The 21,146-nt window shown below is 34.9% G+C and overlaps 1 protein-coding gene across 9 annotated transcripts in view; it reads left to right on the top strand.

The window, feature by feature from the left end:
• Positions 1–21,146, top strand: part of IQCM (IQ motif containing M) — a 434,749-nt gene that overhangs the window by 161,164 nt on the left and 252,439 nt on the right. For all 9 annotated transcript variants that reach the window (XM_077846313.1, XM_077846314.1, XM_077846307.1 and 6 more), the window contains one exon: positions 8,752–8,867. In XM_077846313.1, the coding sequence (XP_077702439.1) occupies positions 8,752–8,867 (116 nt within the window). The remainder of the gene's footprint in view (positions 1–8,751; positions 8,868–21,146) is intronic.

Raw genomic sequence — 21,146 nt, 5'->3', positions numbered from 1 at the left:
TGCTTCATCTCTCAGTTAACAAACTACTCATTTTTCCTCATTTAGCATTTAAACTGTTAAAATTTGACTGTGTCAGATTGTTTCCATGTGGTGCAGAGACCAAACTGGGCAGAATTTGAGCCAAATATGTTTGGTGTGCATACCCCCTCATGTCCAACTCATGTATACTTGGCACCAAAGCCTTGACTAAAATCAGTAGGATCGATGTTGTCCAAACATCAGTACATAGTAAACCTGGAAGACTTAATTTGAAAAATTAGGATTATATGACACATTAAAATGGCTACTTAATTGTTGCTTCTTTTTGTGGGGGTGAGGCAGGGTCCATTAAGAATACTCCCACTGAATTACCACCTAACATCCACTTTTCTCCTGGAACTCTTGTCTTTTTTTTTCTCCCTAGAAGTCTATGACATCTTGCCATCTGTAAAACAAGCATCATCCAGTTCCTTGTAACATCCATTTGTCCAAAACTATGAGTACCTATTCTGTACTAGGCATTGTGGTTGTGTAGAGGATAAAACAGTGTATAAGACACAACTTCTGTCCACTTGGATTTTGCAATAAGCTGCCAGCATGAGCTGTATTTGTCATAGTACTTCTTGGCAAAAATGACATGTGAGCTGTCATCAAGAAGTAGATCATGTATTCAGATAGCTGCCCTTGTATCGCAGAAGCAAATCTGTGACAGACCTAGTGCCTGGGCTTCCGCTTTAGTTAATCAAGAGTGTTTTCTAAGCCTAAGACCAAACTTTCCCAAAGCTACTACAGCACAGCAGATTATCTCTCTTACTTCCTTGGAGGAGAGTATGAGTTTTGTCTCTTTAAAGATATCGTATCTCTTCCCCCCAAAATGTTGTGGCCATTGAGGGCAAATTCAAAGGAAGCATTTATTTTTGTGGGTATGCTTGTTATAGCATTTAAACAAATAGTCTTTTTGTCTTTATAAGTACAAAACATGCTTGTTAGAAAAAAAGGAGTAAAATGTCTCCCTAGAAAATGTTCCTAAAGTTCTGTAATGATTTCTCTAGATTTTGCTTTTGTTCATAGTTCTTTAAACATAATTTTTGCCTATTTTTACATAAAATTATATAGCCTTATTTTAAATATGTTCTCTCTAACATTGCAATTGGTTATAATTGATTGCAGAAAATGTGGAGGATACAGAACACTATCACAAAAAAGATAATTCTTTATTATTCTATCACCCAGAGGTACTCCTGTGAAATTCTGTTGTATTTCCTACAATCCGTTTTCCAGGTATATTTTTTCCCCTTAACAGAATACCATTGGAATATTCAGAGGTTGTTCTCACGACATAAGGAGGCGCTTCCTGAGAGGCGATGTCATAACTTAGGTGATTCTATTTGAAGTTTTAAGAAGGAGAAAAGTCATTATTTAATTTCTGTGCAAATGAAAATAACTATTATATTGTTCTTTGTTATTCTGGTCTTATTTACTGGGTCTCTGGGTGCATGTCCCAAACTTTTAGCCATTGTAAGTGCATGACGGACCAATGTTGGTCATTGATTATCGTTTTTAATAATCATAGAACAAGATTCCTTTTGAAAAGAATGTGTCATTTGAACTGTGAGTGAGTTCACAGTTTATATCCTAGGAAACAAATTGTTTCATTTCTAAGAAAGTAGAACAAAGCAGAAAATAAACTAATTTTAGTTCATTTCTTGGTCTTCAGATTAAAAAAAATTTTTTTTGTTTGTTTGTTTGAGAGCAGGGGAGGAGGGCAGAGGAGAGGGAGAGGGAAACTCTGGCTGAACAGGGAGCCCAACACAGGGCTTGATCCCAGGACCCCCCAAGGCAGAAGCTTAACCGGACTGAGCCACTCAGGCACCCTGGAGATAGATTTTTTTTTTTTTTTTAACGAAAACACAGGACTTTTCTCAGCACACTTTCAGGGTGTTAGTATATTGGAGAATGATTTTTTTTCCCTGGCCCTTATAAATCGAAGACAATTTGGTTATAAAATTTCACACCTTTTCTTTTTCCTGGAAATTATATTTGTGGTGTTCTATTATTTATTGGTTCTTTTGTTGTTTCACAGAAGACATTTGATAACAACCTGTGTTTTACAACATTGAGATGTTTTTTCTTTCTAAATGTGTATGATTTTTTTAGTAGCTTAAATTTTCTTTATTCCTGTAATTTTGCCCAATGTACTTGCATACAAATCTCTTTTAATTATTTTTTCCTGATACATGATAAGCCGCAACACTTGGAAGATTCATCTTTTTTTTCAGCTCAGGAAATTATTATTCAGTAGTGTATGTTTTCTCTATTTCTGATTGTTCTGGTTTCATCTTCAGTAATGTGTATGACTCCTTTGATGGATATTTATTTTTTGTCCTCTTTAATCTATAATCTTCTCTCTCATAATTTTCCTCTTTAGACACTTCTGTATTCTAGGAACACTTTGCTAAATCCAGTCATTTGATATTCTGCACTTTCTCTTACACTCCTACTAAGTGTGAAGTACATTTTAATTCTGTCCATTACATCTTTGGTTTCCTTGTATTTCTTGCCTTTTAAAACTGATTCATTTCCATTTTTATTTACTTTGCAACTATTGTTTAAAATCTTATTCTCTCTTTGTTGCTTTTGGCTTTTATTTTAAAGAGTTTGACTTGTTATAGTACAATGGAAGGCCAATATTATTCTAAAATTTTCTTCTGGGTCTAGTAGAATATTTTTGACTTAAACTCTTAGACTAGAATTTAAGAAGAATTTAAGTCTTAGAATTACAGACTGTATTAATTTCTCAGGGCTATTCTAACAATGTACTCCAAAAATTTTGTAGCTTAAAACAACACAAATGCATTCTCTAACAGATCTAGAGGCTAGAAACCCGAAATCAATTTCACTGGGCTGAGTCAAGATGTTCCCCCGAGCTGACTTTTTCTTGAGACTCTAGGCAAGAATGTTTCTGTGCTTTTTCTGCTTTTGAAGCCTATTCGCATTCCTTAGCCAGTGACCTGTTCCCCAAATCACTTCAATCTCTTGCTTCTGTCATCACATTTCCTTTTCCTCTTCTGTAGGCAAGTGAGGACCCTTGTTGAGTACAGATAAGGCCCATTGGGATATCTCTGATAATCCTCCCCTCTCAGGATTTTCTTTCTTTCTTTCTTTCTTTCTTTCTTTCTTTCTTTCTTTCTTTCTTTCTTTCTTTCAGAGAGCAAGCTTGTGAGAGCATGCACACAAGCCAGGGGGAGGAGAGGAATGGGAAGAGGGAGAAGAAGAGAATCCCAAGCGGAATCCACACCCTGTGTAGAGCCCAACACAGGACTCATCTCATGACCCTGAGATCATGAACTGAGCTGAAATCAAGATCATGTCTGATGCTTAACAACTGAGCCAATCCTCAGGATTCGTAATTTAATCATATCTGCAAAATCCCTCTTTCCCTGTAAACTAACATTTATAGATTATGAAAGGGATGTAAATACCTTTGGTGCCATTTTTCAGTCTTCCACTGGGACCTTTCCTCTTGTGTCACTGTCACTTGGGCTTCAAATTCAGAATGACCTGGGTTTACACACCTGCTTACTCATTGTCTGAACTTGAGCAGGTGACTTAATTTGTTTTCTCCTCTGTTAAACTAAGGTTATTGTGCAGATTAGGTCAGGTAATGGATGTAAAGTATTTAGCAATCTTGGTCCTCAATGAATGTTAACTAGCATTACCATGATGAGTATAGGCCCCAGTATGTTTATTCTGCTCTGAATAAAGAGAAATAGCTCTGTGCACATTGAGTGATGACAGAGAGAACATACGGATTTTTCTCTACTTTGTTCCATGTTTGCTTGGATGTGTCAGTTACTTTTCTTAGTTCTATAGCTGAGAACAGGTATCAATGCCTACTTCTCTGCCTTATTCTCAGTAACCTGGAGATGTCCATCTGGAACACTCTGGCTTTACTGAGATGGGGCCTTCCCTACTCCACACTTTCATTCTTTATTATTTTTAACTCTTCAGTGTGTGAAAATTAGAATCCCCATTATGCATTGTTATCAAGCCTGTCCACCCCATCCTTTGCACAGAGCTCTTTCATTATGTGAGGACTGTGTTAAATCCTGGTGCTCCAGTCAGGATTGCTCCCTCTCCTAGTTGTTTCCTTAGAGTTGTAGTGTCCAAGTGGATTCCTGGTAGGGGATGGAAAGTGAAGGGTTCTTTAAAAACAACACTCACGTTGTAGAGAAAAATTTTTTTTCTATATATCTTTTTCTTGGGAAATAGTAAACCTTTTTCTAACATCTTTCAGGTGTGTTAGGAGTTTTATTATTATGTAAAGGTCAGTAATTGCTTTCCTCAATTCACTTTTGTCATCTTAATTAAAGAAAAAATTTTTCCTCATTTGCAAATTGCGAATGGTTGGACTTCATTTTTTGTGACCTTGAGATTTTTCATCTTTTCCTTATTATTACAGTATTTTAGTGGGACTGTAAAAGGGACTACCTCACAGCCAAAAGTCATGAAGACATATTGAACCAGAAATGGGTCTTTTTGAACATTTTTAAAATTCACTTTTAGCATGAAAGTATTTGCCAACCTTGTTAAAATACTTGGCAGTTCAGAAACATATGCAACAGTGATGCCACTAATCTGTATTATAGTACATCCCAATAAGAATGAAGTTTTCATATATTTTTCTAACTCATTGTAAGTTTATCCTGCTTCTTAGTATTTGCTCTGTGTCTATAGACAACTGATATCATCAGAAGCCAAAAAAAGATTATTGGTATGTTTCATTTGCTGTCTCTCAGCACTCACTTAAATAAAATGTTAATTAGAATCTAGTACAAAAAGAGCTTATACATATTTCTTAGATGTTTTATAATATAAGATTTGGGATCCATGACTATTAACTGGTATTCATTATATACATAAGTTAATCTGTTGAATCTTTATTTTTATTGAATGCTTTGGAAACAGCTCCTTTAAGCAAATGAAAGAAGGTAAATAGTTTTAGCAGTTTGAAAATACATATTGTTCATTTTTTACTATAAATTAACAATATGATTGATTTAAATGGACATTTCAGTCATTGATTCTAAAATTTGAACTAATATAACAGATGGAATTCAGCTGCCCAAGCAAGCTTCTGGGATTTGATTATTCAAGTGATTAAGATGCTATTTGTCAACTCTAGTTTACCACCCCTTTTAATTATATAGATAATCAAACTAAGAACTGCTAATTCTGTCTCCTAACTATTAATTGTTTGTAATTACCCACAGATTAAAACTGCATGTGCAATTAACTCAAAGAATTAATTGATACAAGGGAATTGATAAAAGGGAAACAGAACAAGTTTGGCATAAAAAAGGCTCTAGGGACACAGGACCACTTGAACCCACCAGTGTCTTGGGCTCTATCATGTCCTCTTAAAGATATTTCGTACTTCCATTTTGATTTCAGCTCTGTTGGAAGCAGCTGCATAAACTATTTCTTTTTTTAGACTATTTCTTATGAACTATTTTTATTACTATATTATATATTATTATTGTTATAGACTATTTTTTATTTCTTCTTTCATGTTTGACTGAAATAGTCAATTTGAAAACTTTGAACTTCTACTGTCTTTGGATCTTTGCTGATATTCAGGTGACTTGAACAAAACTATCCATTTGCCATCTGAAGGCAATGTTTGTGACTACGAAGATTGTAGAAGTGGTGAATGTTTTGGCTAGCTAGGAATTCCCCTCCTCTTCCTCTTTCTCTCTCTTTCTCTCTCTCTTTCTCTCTCTTTCTTTCTCTCTCTCTTTCTTTCTTTCTTCTTTCTTTCTTTCTTTTTTCTGCCTTTCCTTCTTCCTTCTTTCCTTCCTCCCTCCTTCCCTCCCTCCCTCCCTCCCTCCCTCCTTCCGTCCCTCCCTTCCTTCTTTTGGCAATATCACTGTAGTATAGAATCTTACTAGTTTTCTGTGAGTCCTTTCAGTAATTTTAGTTTCTAAAATAACCATGCTTATTAGATTTTAATACTCTCACCTGTGTAAATAATTGGCTCATTGTTAACTATGTAAGTTGAAATAAAAATGAGAAATTAAATAAAAAAAACCCTCAACTGAACTATATTTAAAAAGTATTAACATTATAAATGTCAAGGTAATGCTAGAAAGTGGGAAAATAATCTAGTGGAAAATATTTGGTCCTGAAAAAAATAGAATTTTAAAAACCTACTTAAAATTCATTTCCATTTCTTCAGATATTTATATCAGTTGCATTATATGGGGCGTTTCACTCTTAACAGTTTTGCTGATTAGCCTTGCAGTCAACGCCAAAGAAGTCCAGGAGCATATATTGAACATGTGCTTGGGGCACAGCATTATATTCAGCTTTATGGAAAATACAAAGCGAGTAAAAGACTTTTTGAGTTTAGATGGGAAAAGATATGCAGAAGACAACAAAGTAACATGGGCTAAATGTATAATATTATTCAAAGAGAGTCCAAATAAGTATTGAAGAAATACAAAGGCAGGAGGACATCAGTATGGGTACTTATTTAACAAAATTTTTAGGTTCCAAGTTAGCTCCTGTTCATTTAATGACTCCTTGCTAACCTGATAGGAAGCTTTTTGGTTTCTTTCCAAACTTTCATATTACATTTTCCCCAGGTTTATTTAATATCAGAATATTTTCTTCTATCCTCCTGGCTGTTAAACTGGGATTACCAAAAATATTTCTTATTTTTCCACCTGTCAATATACAGCCTACTCTTGCTCACTCCCATCCCAGCATTCAGAATCTTTGTTCCTCTGTGGCGCCATCTGTGAAGATTGTTGGCTCCGTGAGGGTTTGTGAACATTTAGTCTGATGTATGACTTTGGTCTTCAAACTATCAGTTTATAACTTTTGACTGACTTTGTGGAATAAACGGAATTTGTTGCATGTCACCTTCTGTGCCTGGCTTCTGAGGAGGAGTCATTAGCATACATCAGTGTGTGAATGATTACCTTGAGGATTTTAGTGGAGAGTTTACTGCTTCTTGAAGTGGAAAAGTTATAGCTATATTTTCTAGTTTGATATCTGTATACTGGAGAAAATAATGCATGGCCTTCTCAACTGCATGAGTCTGTTTTGTGGGTAAACAAGATAAAATATTTGACATGCTCTGGACTGTCTTGGAAAAATAATTTGTATAGCATTTAGTTTCATTTCGGGTTGGGCTGTTCAGTGATTAGGAAGACTCCCTTTGCCTATGAGATCTCACCTTCAGAGGCTAATTCTTGTTCAGCAGGGTTTGCATTGCTACCTCAATTGCATTGCTGATAAACCAGAAGCACAGAGCAACTCCAACCAAGATATTGTCTTTGTCTTGGAGATTTATAAATTTAAAAAGGGGATTGGAAAGAGATGCCCAATTATCTAAAATGTGATTACACTTAGTAGAAGTTCATTAAGGGAAGTAGGTGGGCCAAAGATAATGATAGTGAGTTGAGGAATGCTTCAAAGTACTCAAGAAAGCTTCATAAGAAATGTGGGGGCTTATGCATCTCTAATAACCCTTATGCTGTCCTTTCATATCCCCACGGGTTTATAAAAGTCCTCTGTTAAAGTACAATGTGTATGGCCTTTCCTTTCCAGTTACTAATATGTTCTGTTCTTTATAATCTTTCCATTATTGGCATTTGCTTCCACTAAAGGATTTTATTTATTCATATCGAGTTGTGATTGAAATATATGATTTATTATGTTGCTTCTTCTAGAGACTTTCCTTCTTGATAGAGGACAAAGATTCTTTTTGACTGAAATGGGAGAAGCTATATACATATAAAATTAGAATGGGGTAGGATGTGTGCATATTATTGATTGGGATGTCTCTGAGATAACATTACATTTTTTATTGTTTTATGTTCCTATTCTGCCTCCCTATGGGACACTTAACTTATGATCCTGTAAATAAATTGAAGCAATGAAATGAGAGAATTTATTACTTCTGAGTTTTCTCTATATTTTTATGAAATTAGCCAGTCCAGAGATGACTCTATTAAATTGAAAGTTGTGGGAAAGAATATATGTATATAAATAGGTATTAGAAAGAAAATTTGAAATGTGAAAACAGTTTGATTCATTTTGGATGGCAGGAGAGAACTGAATTTTTCCTTCTTTTAAATGATTAATGTTTCTGAAAAATAAACAAATAAATCTTAAATCTCCTCATCTTTAAAAAAAATTTCTTTGCAGAAATTCCTAGTAACAACTGCCATGAGACAGAAGAAATATGTGGATATATGTTGGCTGAACTTTTGCTCTTTCAACCTATTTATTTTAAGCATTTTTAATAATTTCACTTACTTTGCAATTTCAAAACATGTGCCTTCATCATAATTCTGAATTTTCTTTTAAAGTATTGATGTAACAGGGAAAGGAGTTTTCCTTTTATTTTTGTAACTGCTACTCACAAATATGATTTTGCTTTAAGCCTCCTTTAAAAAAAGAAGTCAATGTTCTTGAAGAGAAGAGAGTCAAAAGAATAAATCTATTAGTTTTCTGATGGGCACAATGTTCGCAATAAAAACACGAGAGCTTTGCTGTATGAGGGAGCCAATTAACTGAGGCCTCTCTGTGCAGTGCTATTGCTTCTACCTCTCTCTGATTAGATGACAAGATGCAATTTTAATACAGAATAATGGGGCCATAAAGATGATTCACTTTCCTCTTTGTAACATTAAGCAGTATGATCAGTGTGTACTTTTCTTGGATAAATATTGTTTTAACCTACATTGATATTTCTAACAGACAAAACATTCTCCGATTGGAGAGGAATTGTGTCAACAAAGACTTCCCGTTTGGCTCCTCACTCCAGCTGGCCTAGTTTGTATGGGTCATCATCAGTGTTTCGGGATTACTGTTCTGTGAGTATTTGTGAAAGTGGACATAGAGTTGAATCACCATTTCTTTCTGGCAGATTACTGGGTTAGTTTTGATATGTGAAATTTTACTATGGACCTATTTCAGTCTTAAAATGATTCTTCATTGAAATTTGTCTTTTTCCTTTTAGTTTGTGTATCACGTCTTGGGTAAATCTTGCATTGTGTAGACCACCTTGACTCCTAAATATGTGTATTAATTTTTATTTGAAGAGTAATAATAGCCAAAGATCATCATAATAGTTTGCCTGAAATGTGATAGTAACTATTTTTGTAATGGTACCTAGACTATCAAGTAAATAGAATGGAAGCCAATGGAGCAGGAAGACATCTGTTAGAAGTGTGTAACAGAAGATGAAAAAATCCAAGGGCAATTTCATAACCACACAATGATGGTTTTCTGAATGAGGGCTCTCTAAACAGAAACATGGGAAAATGGGACTTGAAAATGGTTTCTGGGCTTCACAATTCATCAGGGTAAGTGTAATTAGTAGAGGAAACTCATGTACCTATATAAAAATATATCTAGGTTTCTTACATCTTCTATGTGTTTTATTCTGGGTGTGAATGTGTCTTTCTCATCCTATCTCTGATTTTTTTCTCTCTTTTCATATTACTAATTATTTTTCTTCTTGACTTGTCATTTGTATTAGTGTGCTTGGGCTGTCATAACAAAATAGCACAGATTGGGTGGCTTAAACAACAGAAATGTATTTCTCAAAGTTCTGAAGGTTGGAAGTCCAAGATCAAGGTGCCAGCAGGGCTGGTTTCTCTTGGGGCCTCTTTCTTCTTGGCTTGAAGATAGCTGGCTCCTTGCTGTGTCCTCACATGGCCTTTCCTGTATGTGTCCCTAGTGTCTGTCTCTTCTTAGGAGAACACTGTCATATTGAAGGAGGGTCCTACTCTGATGACCTCATTGAACCTAATGACTTCTTTAAAGACCCTGGCTCCAAATATAGTAACTTTGGGAGTGAGGGCTTTAACAAATGGATTTTGAGGTGACATAATTAAGTCTATACCACTGTTTGTCAACTGAGATATATTGAAAAATTATTTTTCCCGTCTATTGAATAGTCCATCTACAATTTAAAAAAATTGAGTTTTTATATTTTTCCTATAAACTAAAACTTTTGAATCATATCAGATTTAACTTACGTTGATAAATTTGTGAGTGAATTTACTGAAGCTAAACACTGTTTTAGACAAGGAAATTATGTGAATATCATTAAGGAACATAATATGATGTCTTTAACAGAAGCAATACCCATGGAAGGCTGTTTTTACTATTTCCAAGTAAAGGTAAAAAAATGAACTGCTGTTTCTAAGCCTTCCAGCTCTACCCTGTTTTACACTAAATACAAATGTAAAGACTGCTCCCAGCTGTGTGACAAACTACATTTAAATATATTTCTTTGGGGAATATATCTAGCACAAGTAGAGTTGATTGTGGAGAGCTCCAAATACAAAACTGGGAGTATTTGTACATTGCTGAGTGGGAAATTAGGAACACATATGGCTATTAATTGTGGCTCAGGTCATAATATCATAGACCCTAGGATCAGCCCCAGTCATGCTCCTCACTTGGCAGGGAATCTGCTTGAGAATTTCTCCCTCTGCTCCTCCTCCCGCTCACCTGCCTGTGCACACACAGTTGTGTGCACTCTCTTTTGCAAATAAATAAAATAAAATCTTTAAAAAGAAAAAAAAAGTTTGCTAACTTTATAATAACACATGAATCTTGAAACCTACAACCTGAAGGACTGTAGTTTTAGAAAACAACCTTGGTATATATAAAAATTCTGAGATGGAAAAATTAATGTATTTATCAATAGGGCTCATAAAAATTGCTAGGATAAAAACAATATTGACAGAAATTCATAAAATAGTTGATTTCTAGCTGAAATTTGGAAACACAGGAAAAAGTGAAATAATTTTTTTTCATTAGTTGTTAGTAAAGCAAACCTTTCCTCAGTGAGTGGTTATTAACTATGTTGCAGTGCTCTCCCTGAGGGGACATATGCCATTTGGTCATACCCTAGAATAAGGATGAAGTGACAAGTGAGGGGATGCCAAGAGCATGCACGTGTGTCCATGTTGTGATGGTGATAGGGTTCAGGGTAGCAGAATAGAGAAGAAAGAGCAGTTGTGGTTGTCTGAGGTGGGAGAGTAGGGTGCATTTCAGGAATTGAAAGAAGTTCATTGTGGCAAAAGTACAGTGTTTGAAGGGGCCAGTGGTAAGAAATGAAACTGGAGTGATAAGCAAGTCCCTGTTATCATCAAGTGCCGTGTCTGAAGACTGTCAGTCACCTTTGCTTCTTAACCCTGGTTGCAAAGAACTTGCCTAACCTTGACACTTGGATGTAAGGGATTACATGCAAATATAATTCGGTTTAATAACTGGTTGCAAAAAAAAAAAAAAAAAATAACTGGTTGCATTATAAATTGTTTTGTGTTTCAGAGAACAAACTGTGAGTTAGTCCTCTGGACATTTGGCTTCATTCTCCTCCATGCCACGCCCCCTCTTCTTTAGGGGAACACATCCTACATAAGAGAAGAAAATAATTCGCTGGTCATATTTTTTAACATACTTATAATTTCATCTCATAAACTAAATTCATTAGTTTTATAGAAACATATCTTTTAGAAATGAAAAAAGAAATTTCAAATATAACCTTATCATTCTTCACATAAGCTTAATTTTGTTTTTTATTTTTTATTAAGTTTTAAAATTTTAATTTCAATATAGTTAACATACAGTATTTTGTTAATTTTAGGTGTACAATACAGTGATTCACCAATTCTATAATTCTACACATCATTACTCAGTGCTCATCATAAGTGTACTCTTAATCTCCATCACCTGTTTCACTCATCCTCCCCACTTCCCCTTTGAGATACTTTATTTTAAATGGCTACCCCCAGTTAAGGTTAATATTTTTTTCAACCAGAACATATTTTACTTGGAGCATGTTTCAGAATTTATGGTTCTAAAAGATATATATATAAAACATTCCATCCAAGAAAAATAGAATACACATTTTCTTCAAGTACACCCAGAAGAATCCCCTGATTAAATCACATAAAAAGAGGTAACAAATATTACAAGCTTAAGAAGACTGAAATCATACCAAGTATGTTTTCCAACCACAGTGGTGCAAAACTAAAGATCAACAATAAAAAAAAGCTAGAAAGTCTACAATGTAAATATTAAATATTTAATATATAAATATTATATAACACAGTACTACACAATAGGCCAAATAAGAAATCAAATAGCAAATCAGAATATGTCTCCAAACAAAAGAAAAATAAAACACAATATTCCAAAACCTATGGGATGCAGCAACGTAGATGTTAGAGTTAAATTTATACTGTAAATGTTTGTGTTAAGCAAAAAAGTTCAAATAAACAACCTTACACCATAAGAAACTAGAAAAAGAAGAAACTGGGTTGAAATTTAGTAGAAGGAAATAAGAAAAATTAGAAATAAATAAAATAGCAAAATAAACAATAACATAACATTGAATATAATGACCATTTTTTTCTAAATAACAATGCAGTGGTTTAATGACATTAAGAGGAAAAAGAGTGAAGACTCAAAAACTAAAATGAGAAATGGAAGAGAAAACAATACACAGGTAATCACAGAATACATAGTGTAATAACAGATTCCTATAAATAATTATATTCTAACAAATCAGAAAATTTAAGGAAAAAAAAAGATAATTCTTGAAAATGCATAAGTTACCGTGATTGAATTATGAATCTTAAATCCAACAAATAGGAAGTCAGACGAATAACAAGAATGAAGTCGAGTTAGGAATCAAAAATCCCTAGCACAGAAAAACCCAAGACTACATGGTTTCATTGGTGAATTCTACCAAACATGTAAAAAAAATTAATGACAATCATTATCAAAATCTTACAAAGAATGGAACAGAGCAAACACATTCAAAATCATTCTATGAGGCCAGGACTATCCTGATACCAAAGCAGGATAAGAACAATACAAGAACAAAAAAGTCTAGTTTGTCCAGTATAAGTATAGCTACTCTTTCTTTTGATGTCCATTTGTGTGATAAATACTTTTCTACCCCCTCACTTTTAATCTGTAGGTGTCTTTAGGTCTAAAATGAGTCTCTTGTAGGCAACATATAGATGGGTCTTGTAGTCTTGTCCATTCTGACACCCCATGTCTTTTGATTGGAGTATTTAATCCATTTACATTCAGAGTAATTATTGATAGATATGTATTTTTGCCATTTTATTGGTTGTTATTATTTCTGGAGATTTTCTCTGATCCTTTCTTATTTGTCACTTTTAGTCTCTCCTTTGCACTCAGGGTCCCCTTTAATATTTCTTATAGAGTTGGTTTAGTAGTCATGAACTCCTTTAGTTTTTGTTTGTCTGGGACACTCTATCTGTTTTTCTATTCTGAATGAATAGAATATCTCCCAGAGAGGCCCTGATAGAATATTCCTTGGCTGCAGATTTTTTTCCATTCAACACTTTGAATATATCATGCCACTCCCTTTAGACTTGCCAAATTTCTGTTGAGAAATCTCCTGCTAACTTTATGGTTTTCCATTGGAAGTTAAGGACTTCTTTTGTTTTGCTGCTTTTATGATTTTTTTCTTCATTGCTATATTTTGTAAATTTAATTACCTTATGTCTTGGTGTTGACCTATTTTTGTTGATTTTGATGGAAGTTCTCTTTGCCTCCTAAAGCTGGATGTCTGCTGCCTTTCCCAGATTAGGGAAGTTTTCAGCTATTATTTCTTGAAATAAAATTTCTACCCCTTTTCTCACATCTTCTGCTGGGAATCCTGTAATAAGAATGTTATTGTATGATGATGTCACCGAGTTTCCTGTCTGTTCTCATGTTGCATAATACTTTCTCCCTTTTGTTGAGCTTCATTATTTCCCACTATTTTGTCTTCTAGGTTACTAATTCATTTCTCTGTTTCTTCCAGCCAATTCATTGCATCAAACCTATTTTCATCTCATTTATTGTATTCATCTCTGATTGATTTTTTTTAACTCTTTCATTTCTGAGGTAAGAGTTTTCAGTGATGTCTTCTGTTCTTTTCTCAAGCTCAGTGAGTATCCTTATGATTGTTCTTTAAATTCTCCATCAGGCATGTTACTGTTTCACTTAGATCTCTGGCTATGGACTTATCTTGTTCTTTCATTTGGGATAAACTCCCCTGTTTTGGCATTTTGTCTAGGTCTCTGCCTTCTCATGTTAGAAAAGCCAGTTATGTCTCCTGCTCCTTAAAGTGTTGGCCTTATGAAGAAGAGATCATGTAGTGTCCAGGGTCTGGTACTTCAGAGGGTATCTGAAGTGTGTGCTGTTGCACTTTGCTGTTGTGTTTTGGCCACTCCATCCTTCAGGCCAAATGTCTGCATAGGCTCTCCTTGCCTGCTGTGGGCAGAGTTTGGTCCCTGTAGCAAGTTTCAACTAGGTGTGTTCTGCTTGTGAAGTGAGACTTGACACCAACTCCACCAGAACTGAGGCCCTGCAGAACTCTCTGGTCAGGAGACATGGTGTGGGCAGGGGCCTGCACTGGTCTTCTGCGGGAGGGGTCCACCTTGCTGGGACTGAGGCAAGCTTAACTGAAAGGGCAGTCCTGCGTGAGTGCTGGGGGTTGACGTTTGGTATAAGCAAGTTAGGCAGCTAGTGTCTGTGCTGAACTACTTCCCTTGGGCAGCTCTGTGTTTATGCTGAGGAGCCGGGGAGGGAAATGGTGCCAGCCAGCTCCTTTGTTCCCAGAGAGGCATCCTCTTGAATGTTGTCTCTCAGGGAATTGCTCCTAGAATAGTGACTAACTCTCCCTGTATGCCCCGGATGCTTTCCATGCTATCTGCACCCAGGTTTGCCTGCTTTCTCTCTAGGAACAGCACAGTGGCCTCCTGGCTCTATCCCAGCCAAGGCTGCTGACCTTTAAAACTCAGGCTTTCAACCCCGCTGGTTGCAAGAACTCATAAAACTTAGCCCTTCTACTGTTCCAAACCAATAGCTTTGGGGAAACATTTTCCTTATGTGTTCTCCTCTGTGCTCTTCTCTCTGTCACCCATCTTCATGACCACAGCTCCCTCCCCTTTTCAGCAGCTAAGATCTGTTTCTCCCTTAAACCACATCTCTGCACTTCCTACCTTCCTCGATATGGCTTCTTCTTTCCCGTTAGCGTGTAGTTTATTCTGTCATGTATTTAGGATGATTTGATAGTTACTTAGTTGTGTTCATGGGATGAGATGAGCCTAGGATCCTCCTACTCTGCTGCCAAATTTTTGCGGTGGTATTGCTTTTAATCCACACAAACTTAATTTTGACCATAAAATGAGTTGACTGTATTCTAATATGAACTTTCTAGTTACTTTTTTTCTGGAGAATTTTCTTGAGCCATTTTGGTAAAAGAAAAAAATGTAAGAATCTAGGGAGATATTCTTCCTTTAGCTTGGAAATTTAGATACCTTTTTTGGTGATCTTTACCAAATTGTACTGTCAGAAGACTATGGGCATTCACTCGAAGGATTTTATTACATAATAAAAATCAGTTAAGTTAACATGTAAGGCATCTTTACGCATTTCTTTTTTCCCCCATCCCAATTTCTTTTGACCTTCTCCTTCTCTTCTCCAAAACATTTGAGGAGGTGTTTTAATTATTTTCATACTCATGATTTTCTCCCCGGTGGGTTGCATTTGATTTAAAAAAAAATAGGTCATGTGATTTTATTTTCTGATTTTTTTAAAAAGATTTTATTTATTTATTTATTCATGAGAGACCCAGAGAGAGAAGCAAAGACACAGGCAGAGGGAGAAGCGGGCTCTGTGTGGGGAGCCTGATGTGGGACTCAATCCCAGGGACTCCAGGATCATGCTCTAGCCGAAGGCAGGCACTTAACTGCTGAGCCACCCAGGTGTCCCTGATTTTTTGATATCTGTAAGAATTAGCACAAATCATCACAACTACTAAATTTAAATTTTCTATTTGTTCAAATAATTTCCTAATTATTTTTTTGTCATTTTGGGTGGAAATAAAGTTACTTTTTGAAAGTAACTAAATTAGTCTTAGGATTAATTTAGACAATGAGTTAAAAGTTAAGTGACTATGATTTTTGAACATTTCAAATAGCATTCCAGTAGTTCACTCTTATCTGTGTACTTTTTAGTTTATTTGTTTTGGTCATACTACAAGGAGTAGTGATGACTTGTGTCCATTATCTTCAACCTTAGTATTTTCATTTTGATGCATATTTCTTTTCCTAGGAAATATTAAAGTCTTTAATCTTTTTAAAATAAAAGCTTTGTTGAGATATAACTCATAGAATTCAACATTTCAAAATATATGATTCAGTTATTTTTAATATTTTCACAAAGTTGTACAGGCATCACTACTACCTCTTTCAGAATATTTTCACAGCCCCCAAAAGAAACCCCATACCCATTAGCAGTTTCCCCATTCCTTCCTTCTCTTGGCCCCTGGCAATCATTAATCTCTAAAGTTTTTAATCTTTATGATAGAATGAAGTAAATTTTAAATTTACACAGTTGTAGGTTAAACATTAAACATTTCAATAGTTATGGTGCTTTGCAGCAGTATTATTTTGGCTGAAGTATATTTTTATAGTCATCATTTATTTTATTTTATTGAATCTTTCTTTCTAGATAAAATTTCCTACTGTCATCCTAGTTAAAATATTAGTTATTGAGAAAAATATAGGAGGTGCTCCATGCAAAATTCCCTTAGCAATGAATAGGTCAAGAGGAATAGTCACAATAAATTGGTCAAGACTTATATTCAACTATTTTCACAAAGTTTTAAAAGAAAGCACTCTTGGTGAGTACAAGATCTGGATTGCAATGTTACTTAGAGTTCCAGTGTATTATCATTTAAACCACATCACAATCGAATCCAGACTAAACAATATTCAAAACTGGAGGGCTAGGTAAATAAATAGGCTAATTTTAAATTTGTATTTTTGGAGCAATCTAATTTAATAGAGAAAAATCTTAATCTACATTTCTCATTTATTATAAAAGACCATTGGATTTTAGTTTTGGAAGCCATTTCACAATCTTTATTGTAGAAGCCAGAAGATTCAACCAAATTCTCAATCTTATTGATCCTTTATTCTGAGATATCTCCATGTGGGAAAGATATTTGAGAGGAACTAGACCCATGTATGTTGGTAATAGTGCCCACAGTAATTCTAGTTCTACAGTTTCCAGTCAACATATGCATTCTTTTTTAGGCTGGAGTGTGATTCTTACCAAGGTCTGGATGAAAGAATGAAAGTTGAATGCAGAGAGCATTTGGGCAGATATTAGGTTATGGGAATGAACAGACTGTGCCTGCCCTGGGGAATCTCCCTGCACCCCCCATCTGCTGGGAAGCTAGGTACGCTTGTTCTCTTGTAAAAGGAACATTAACTAAATTTCTTAAAAAGTAATGAAAGAGAACAAACTGTAAAAAGGCAGCCAAAAAAGGCAAACATCTGTTACTGAACATGTCTCACTTGACTTCCTTTTAATGTTCTTAGGAATAAATTTATGAACTAGGGAAGGTTCAACACTAATTAGCTGTTTTCATCAAACAAAATGCACCAGACATGGATGTTGAATATGAATGAAAACTTCAGTAGTAATAGTAAGTAGACATAGAAAGTATGAGTAGACATACAAAATGCTGGTATCCAGGCTTGGATATTGCCATGACTGTTAATATTGCATTGAGTTAGATTTGCTATAATTTACTTTCTTAAATGATCAGAAAAAAAGTTTAAAAGTCAAATGTATTCATTAAACTATAGGTGGATTAGTTGCAAAGTTTTCTTTTCAGGCTTCAGCTAATGAGATGGAATGATTTGGAGTAATAAATACAGAGCTACTCGAAGGTAAAGTTTTGTAGCACATGCAAAAACAGTAGTTAATAGTTGGACTTTGTAGTAGTTGCACAGATCCATAATCCTTTATTCAAAACTTTGGGGCCAGATATTCTTAGAAATTCAGAGAATTTCAAACTTAAGAAAGGTAAGAAGATAAGTGGGTCTGCAGTGAAAACTGTAATGAAAACATATTAATATTTTTCACTAAAGCATATGGATATTCTCATTAAGCCAGAATGAGAGGCCACTATATAGGCCTTTTAAAGTTGGTTTAGGTCAGGCTTTGCCACCAACGGTCAGATGAGTTGAGTGTTCCTCCAAATGAGTTATAAGAAATTTGTTGGTTTTCAAAGCTTTTTGGATTTCTGAGTCTCAGATTAGGAATCATAGACCTATGGTGGTGGTAGTAGCAGTAGTAGTCATAGTAGTAGTAGTAGTAGTAATAGTAGTAGTAGTAATAGTAGTAGATGAAGGTAGATAGGGAAGATAGATAACGACAGACATATACACACATTTATATGTAAACACCTACACATATTATGAAAGAAAATATTGTGATCATATATTCATTGTTCTTGATTTCTTGGCGCAAGAATTAATTTTGGATTACCTGGGATTAATTTTGGATTGCCCATGTTTATATGATTCCTAATGGCAGAATTAGGCAGATGTGATTTTATCTTGTGGATAGATGCCGCCTCCTGTAAGAACCATTTGCTAACCCCCACCTAAAAGAGCACCACTGCCTTTATTTTCATCATACAAGATACTATGACATGATAGTATATTGTGGATCTCTTTATTAGTTTACCTCTGGCCTTCCTTTCTAAGTGTAGGCTCCATAAGGCTGTTGACTTTTAAGATCACTGATGCAGCCCTGGTGCCTAGAGTAATACTTTCATAAGGTAAACATTCAGAAAATATTTGCTGAATAAATGAATAACAGTTTGTTTGAAATTTTCTCTAAAAGGAACACAAAAGAGACCCAAGTTCCCAAGGCAGTGAAAGACACAGCCATGATAATATTAGAGAGAGGACAAAGAAAAAAAATTATTTAAAGATGTTGCATCAATCTTACTGTAATTATTATATTTTTTATGCATTGACCAAAATGAGTTGTGCAATTATTGATTCTTTGTTCTGAAATATACTTTTCCCCCATTCCCCTTTTCTGGACTCATTGTCATTTTGTCAGGAAGTTCTCATTGTTGGGTTCTCTTTCTTTTTTCTTACCTCCTCCAACACTCATTAAAAGACCCTCCGGGTAACCTAGGTTACTAGGTAACACAGTATCCAGTTCTCTGTGGCACTAATTTATTTTTTTTATTTTTTTATTTTTTTTTTTTTTTGTGGCACTAATTTAAATCATGGGTAGATTTTAGGAAATCTTGAGGAGTGAAGGAATATTGTTTAGATCTTCCCATTCCATGACTCAATAGCATTGTTTTCATCTAGGAACTTGTTACAAATGTAGAGTCTAGGATCCCACCCCAGGTCTGTTGAATCAGAATCTTGTGTTTGAACAATATCAGTAGTGATTGATAAGCGTATTAAAGTTTTAGAAACATTGCTTTAGATCATTCCCCATGATATTCTTTTAACTGAGCTTTGGTAGGTAGTGACAGTGTATACAAAGTAATTATTTTTTTTTTTTGACAAATACTTGAAGTGCAGCTATGCTGGGTTGAATTTAGAGTCACGTGGTGGAACAGGAATGTATTTTCTTGGGAAGTCGAGGAGTGAGATTATAACCAATCAGAGCTAATAGAAGCATATTCTCAAATAATGAAATAGAACTACACTGAATGTCAAAATTGGTCTGGGAAAATATGCCAGATATTTTGATAATTAGAGCTTTCACCCAAATGGATTAATCTGGGTAATTTCAATAAACTGATATATTTGTCCAAGTGTATCCCAAGTCTCTAGTGATTTATGAGCACATTAAGGTTTGAGGAGAACTTTTTAATGTAACTCCCTATAAAAGTCCTCCAAATAAGAAATGGTAGTCAGGTTGCAGTTAGGGGGCTGGGCAGGCTTTGACCTTAGTGCATTTGATTGGCAGCTCTGAATCCCATTATGATTAAGTCCTACTGACTCCCTACAAAACCATGGGATCTTTTCTAAAAGAAATAAAAGTGTGAAACAAAATTGCTGAGTGTCAATCAAATTAAAAACCTAACAAACACCAATGCTGTCTTTGTTCACTATATCCTGACCTTTTGCAGTGATTAAAAATCTGCTTGTGTCACCAGTTTCACTTTTTGAAGAGAGTAGTGTATTGAGTCTAAATCCAAGCCACCTCTTACTTCTGTAATAAAGATATTAAGTGTCTCAATTTCCTAAGCAAAATGGGAATTAAAATATTTATTTTGCAGAGTCTTGGTGAAGATTGGAGAAAATGTACATAAAGCACATAATAGGTTCTAGTTCCAGGTCTAACATATAGTACATAAATCTCATGATGATGACCAAACTCACATTTACAGTGGTTTCACATTCCAATAAATCCCAAACAAAGGGGCAAATGAAAAGGATCGAATTCAAAAATTTAAAACACTCTTTAGTTTGTAATTGATTGTTTTTGGTAATAAATTAACTATTTGGGAGGTTAGTTTAAACCCAAAGGGGGAAACATACTCAAAGTCAAATAAGTACCTTATAACTATTTAAGCATCAACTTCAACATCAGTGTGAACACAAGCATGTTAGAATGCCCCCAAATTGTAAAATGGAAACTCATTTTCTTATTTTGTCTTTTTAATTCCAGCTTACAAAAAACAGTCACATGTGTTTACAGATTCATATAGTTTAAGACTTGATAATGAAACAGCTCATTTTGTCCTTTGGCATTCTTGAATTTTCAAGTTTTCAAGAAAACATCCAAACCACAGGAGATATTTGGAACCACATCATGTCCTAGGAAGTGGTATACCTGAAAAAAATTATGAGTTCCCAAGGTTTTTTCATTCTTCTCTTTTTCCAGGGGAGAGACTCTCATCATAAGCTCAAGGAATTTTTCTACCATGTTATTTGAAAAATTTCTATTGTTTTATATGTCAATTATACACAACAGCACATTATACTTATCTACATATCTATGTATCTTAAAGAATAATACTAAAGTAAATACTTAGAGAACTTAATAACTGTGTCTTTGTCTTCATATCCTTTTTTTTTAAAGAACAGTTTTTAATTTATTTATTTGAGAAAGAGAATGAGAGAACATGAGTTGGGAGGAGGGGCAGAGGGAAAGGGAGAAGCAGACTCTCCACTAAGTATGGAGCCTGATGTGGGGTTTGATGCCAGGACCCCAGGATCATGACCTGAACTGAAGGCAGATGCTTAATCAGCAGAGCCACTCAGTCACCCCTT

The sequence above is a fragment of the Canis aureus genome, chromosome 13, assembly GCF_053574225.1.
Source record: "Canis aureus isolate CA01 chromosome 13, VMU_Caureus_v.1.0, whole genome shotgun sequence".
Lineage (NCBI taxonomy): Eukaryota > Metazoa > Chordata > Mammalia > Carnivora > Canidae > Canis > Canis aureus.
The sequence above is the reverse complement of the archived record's forward strand: the minus strand, read 5'-3'. Positions and strand labels throughout refer to the sequence as shown.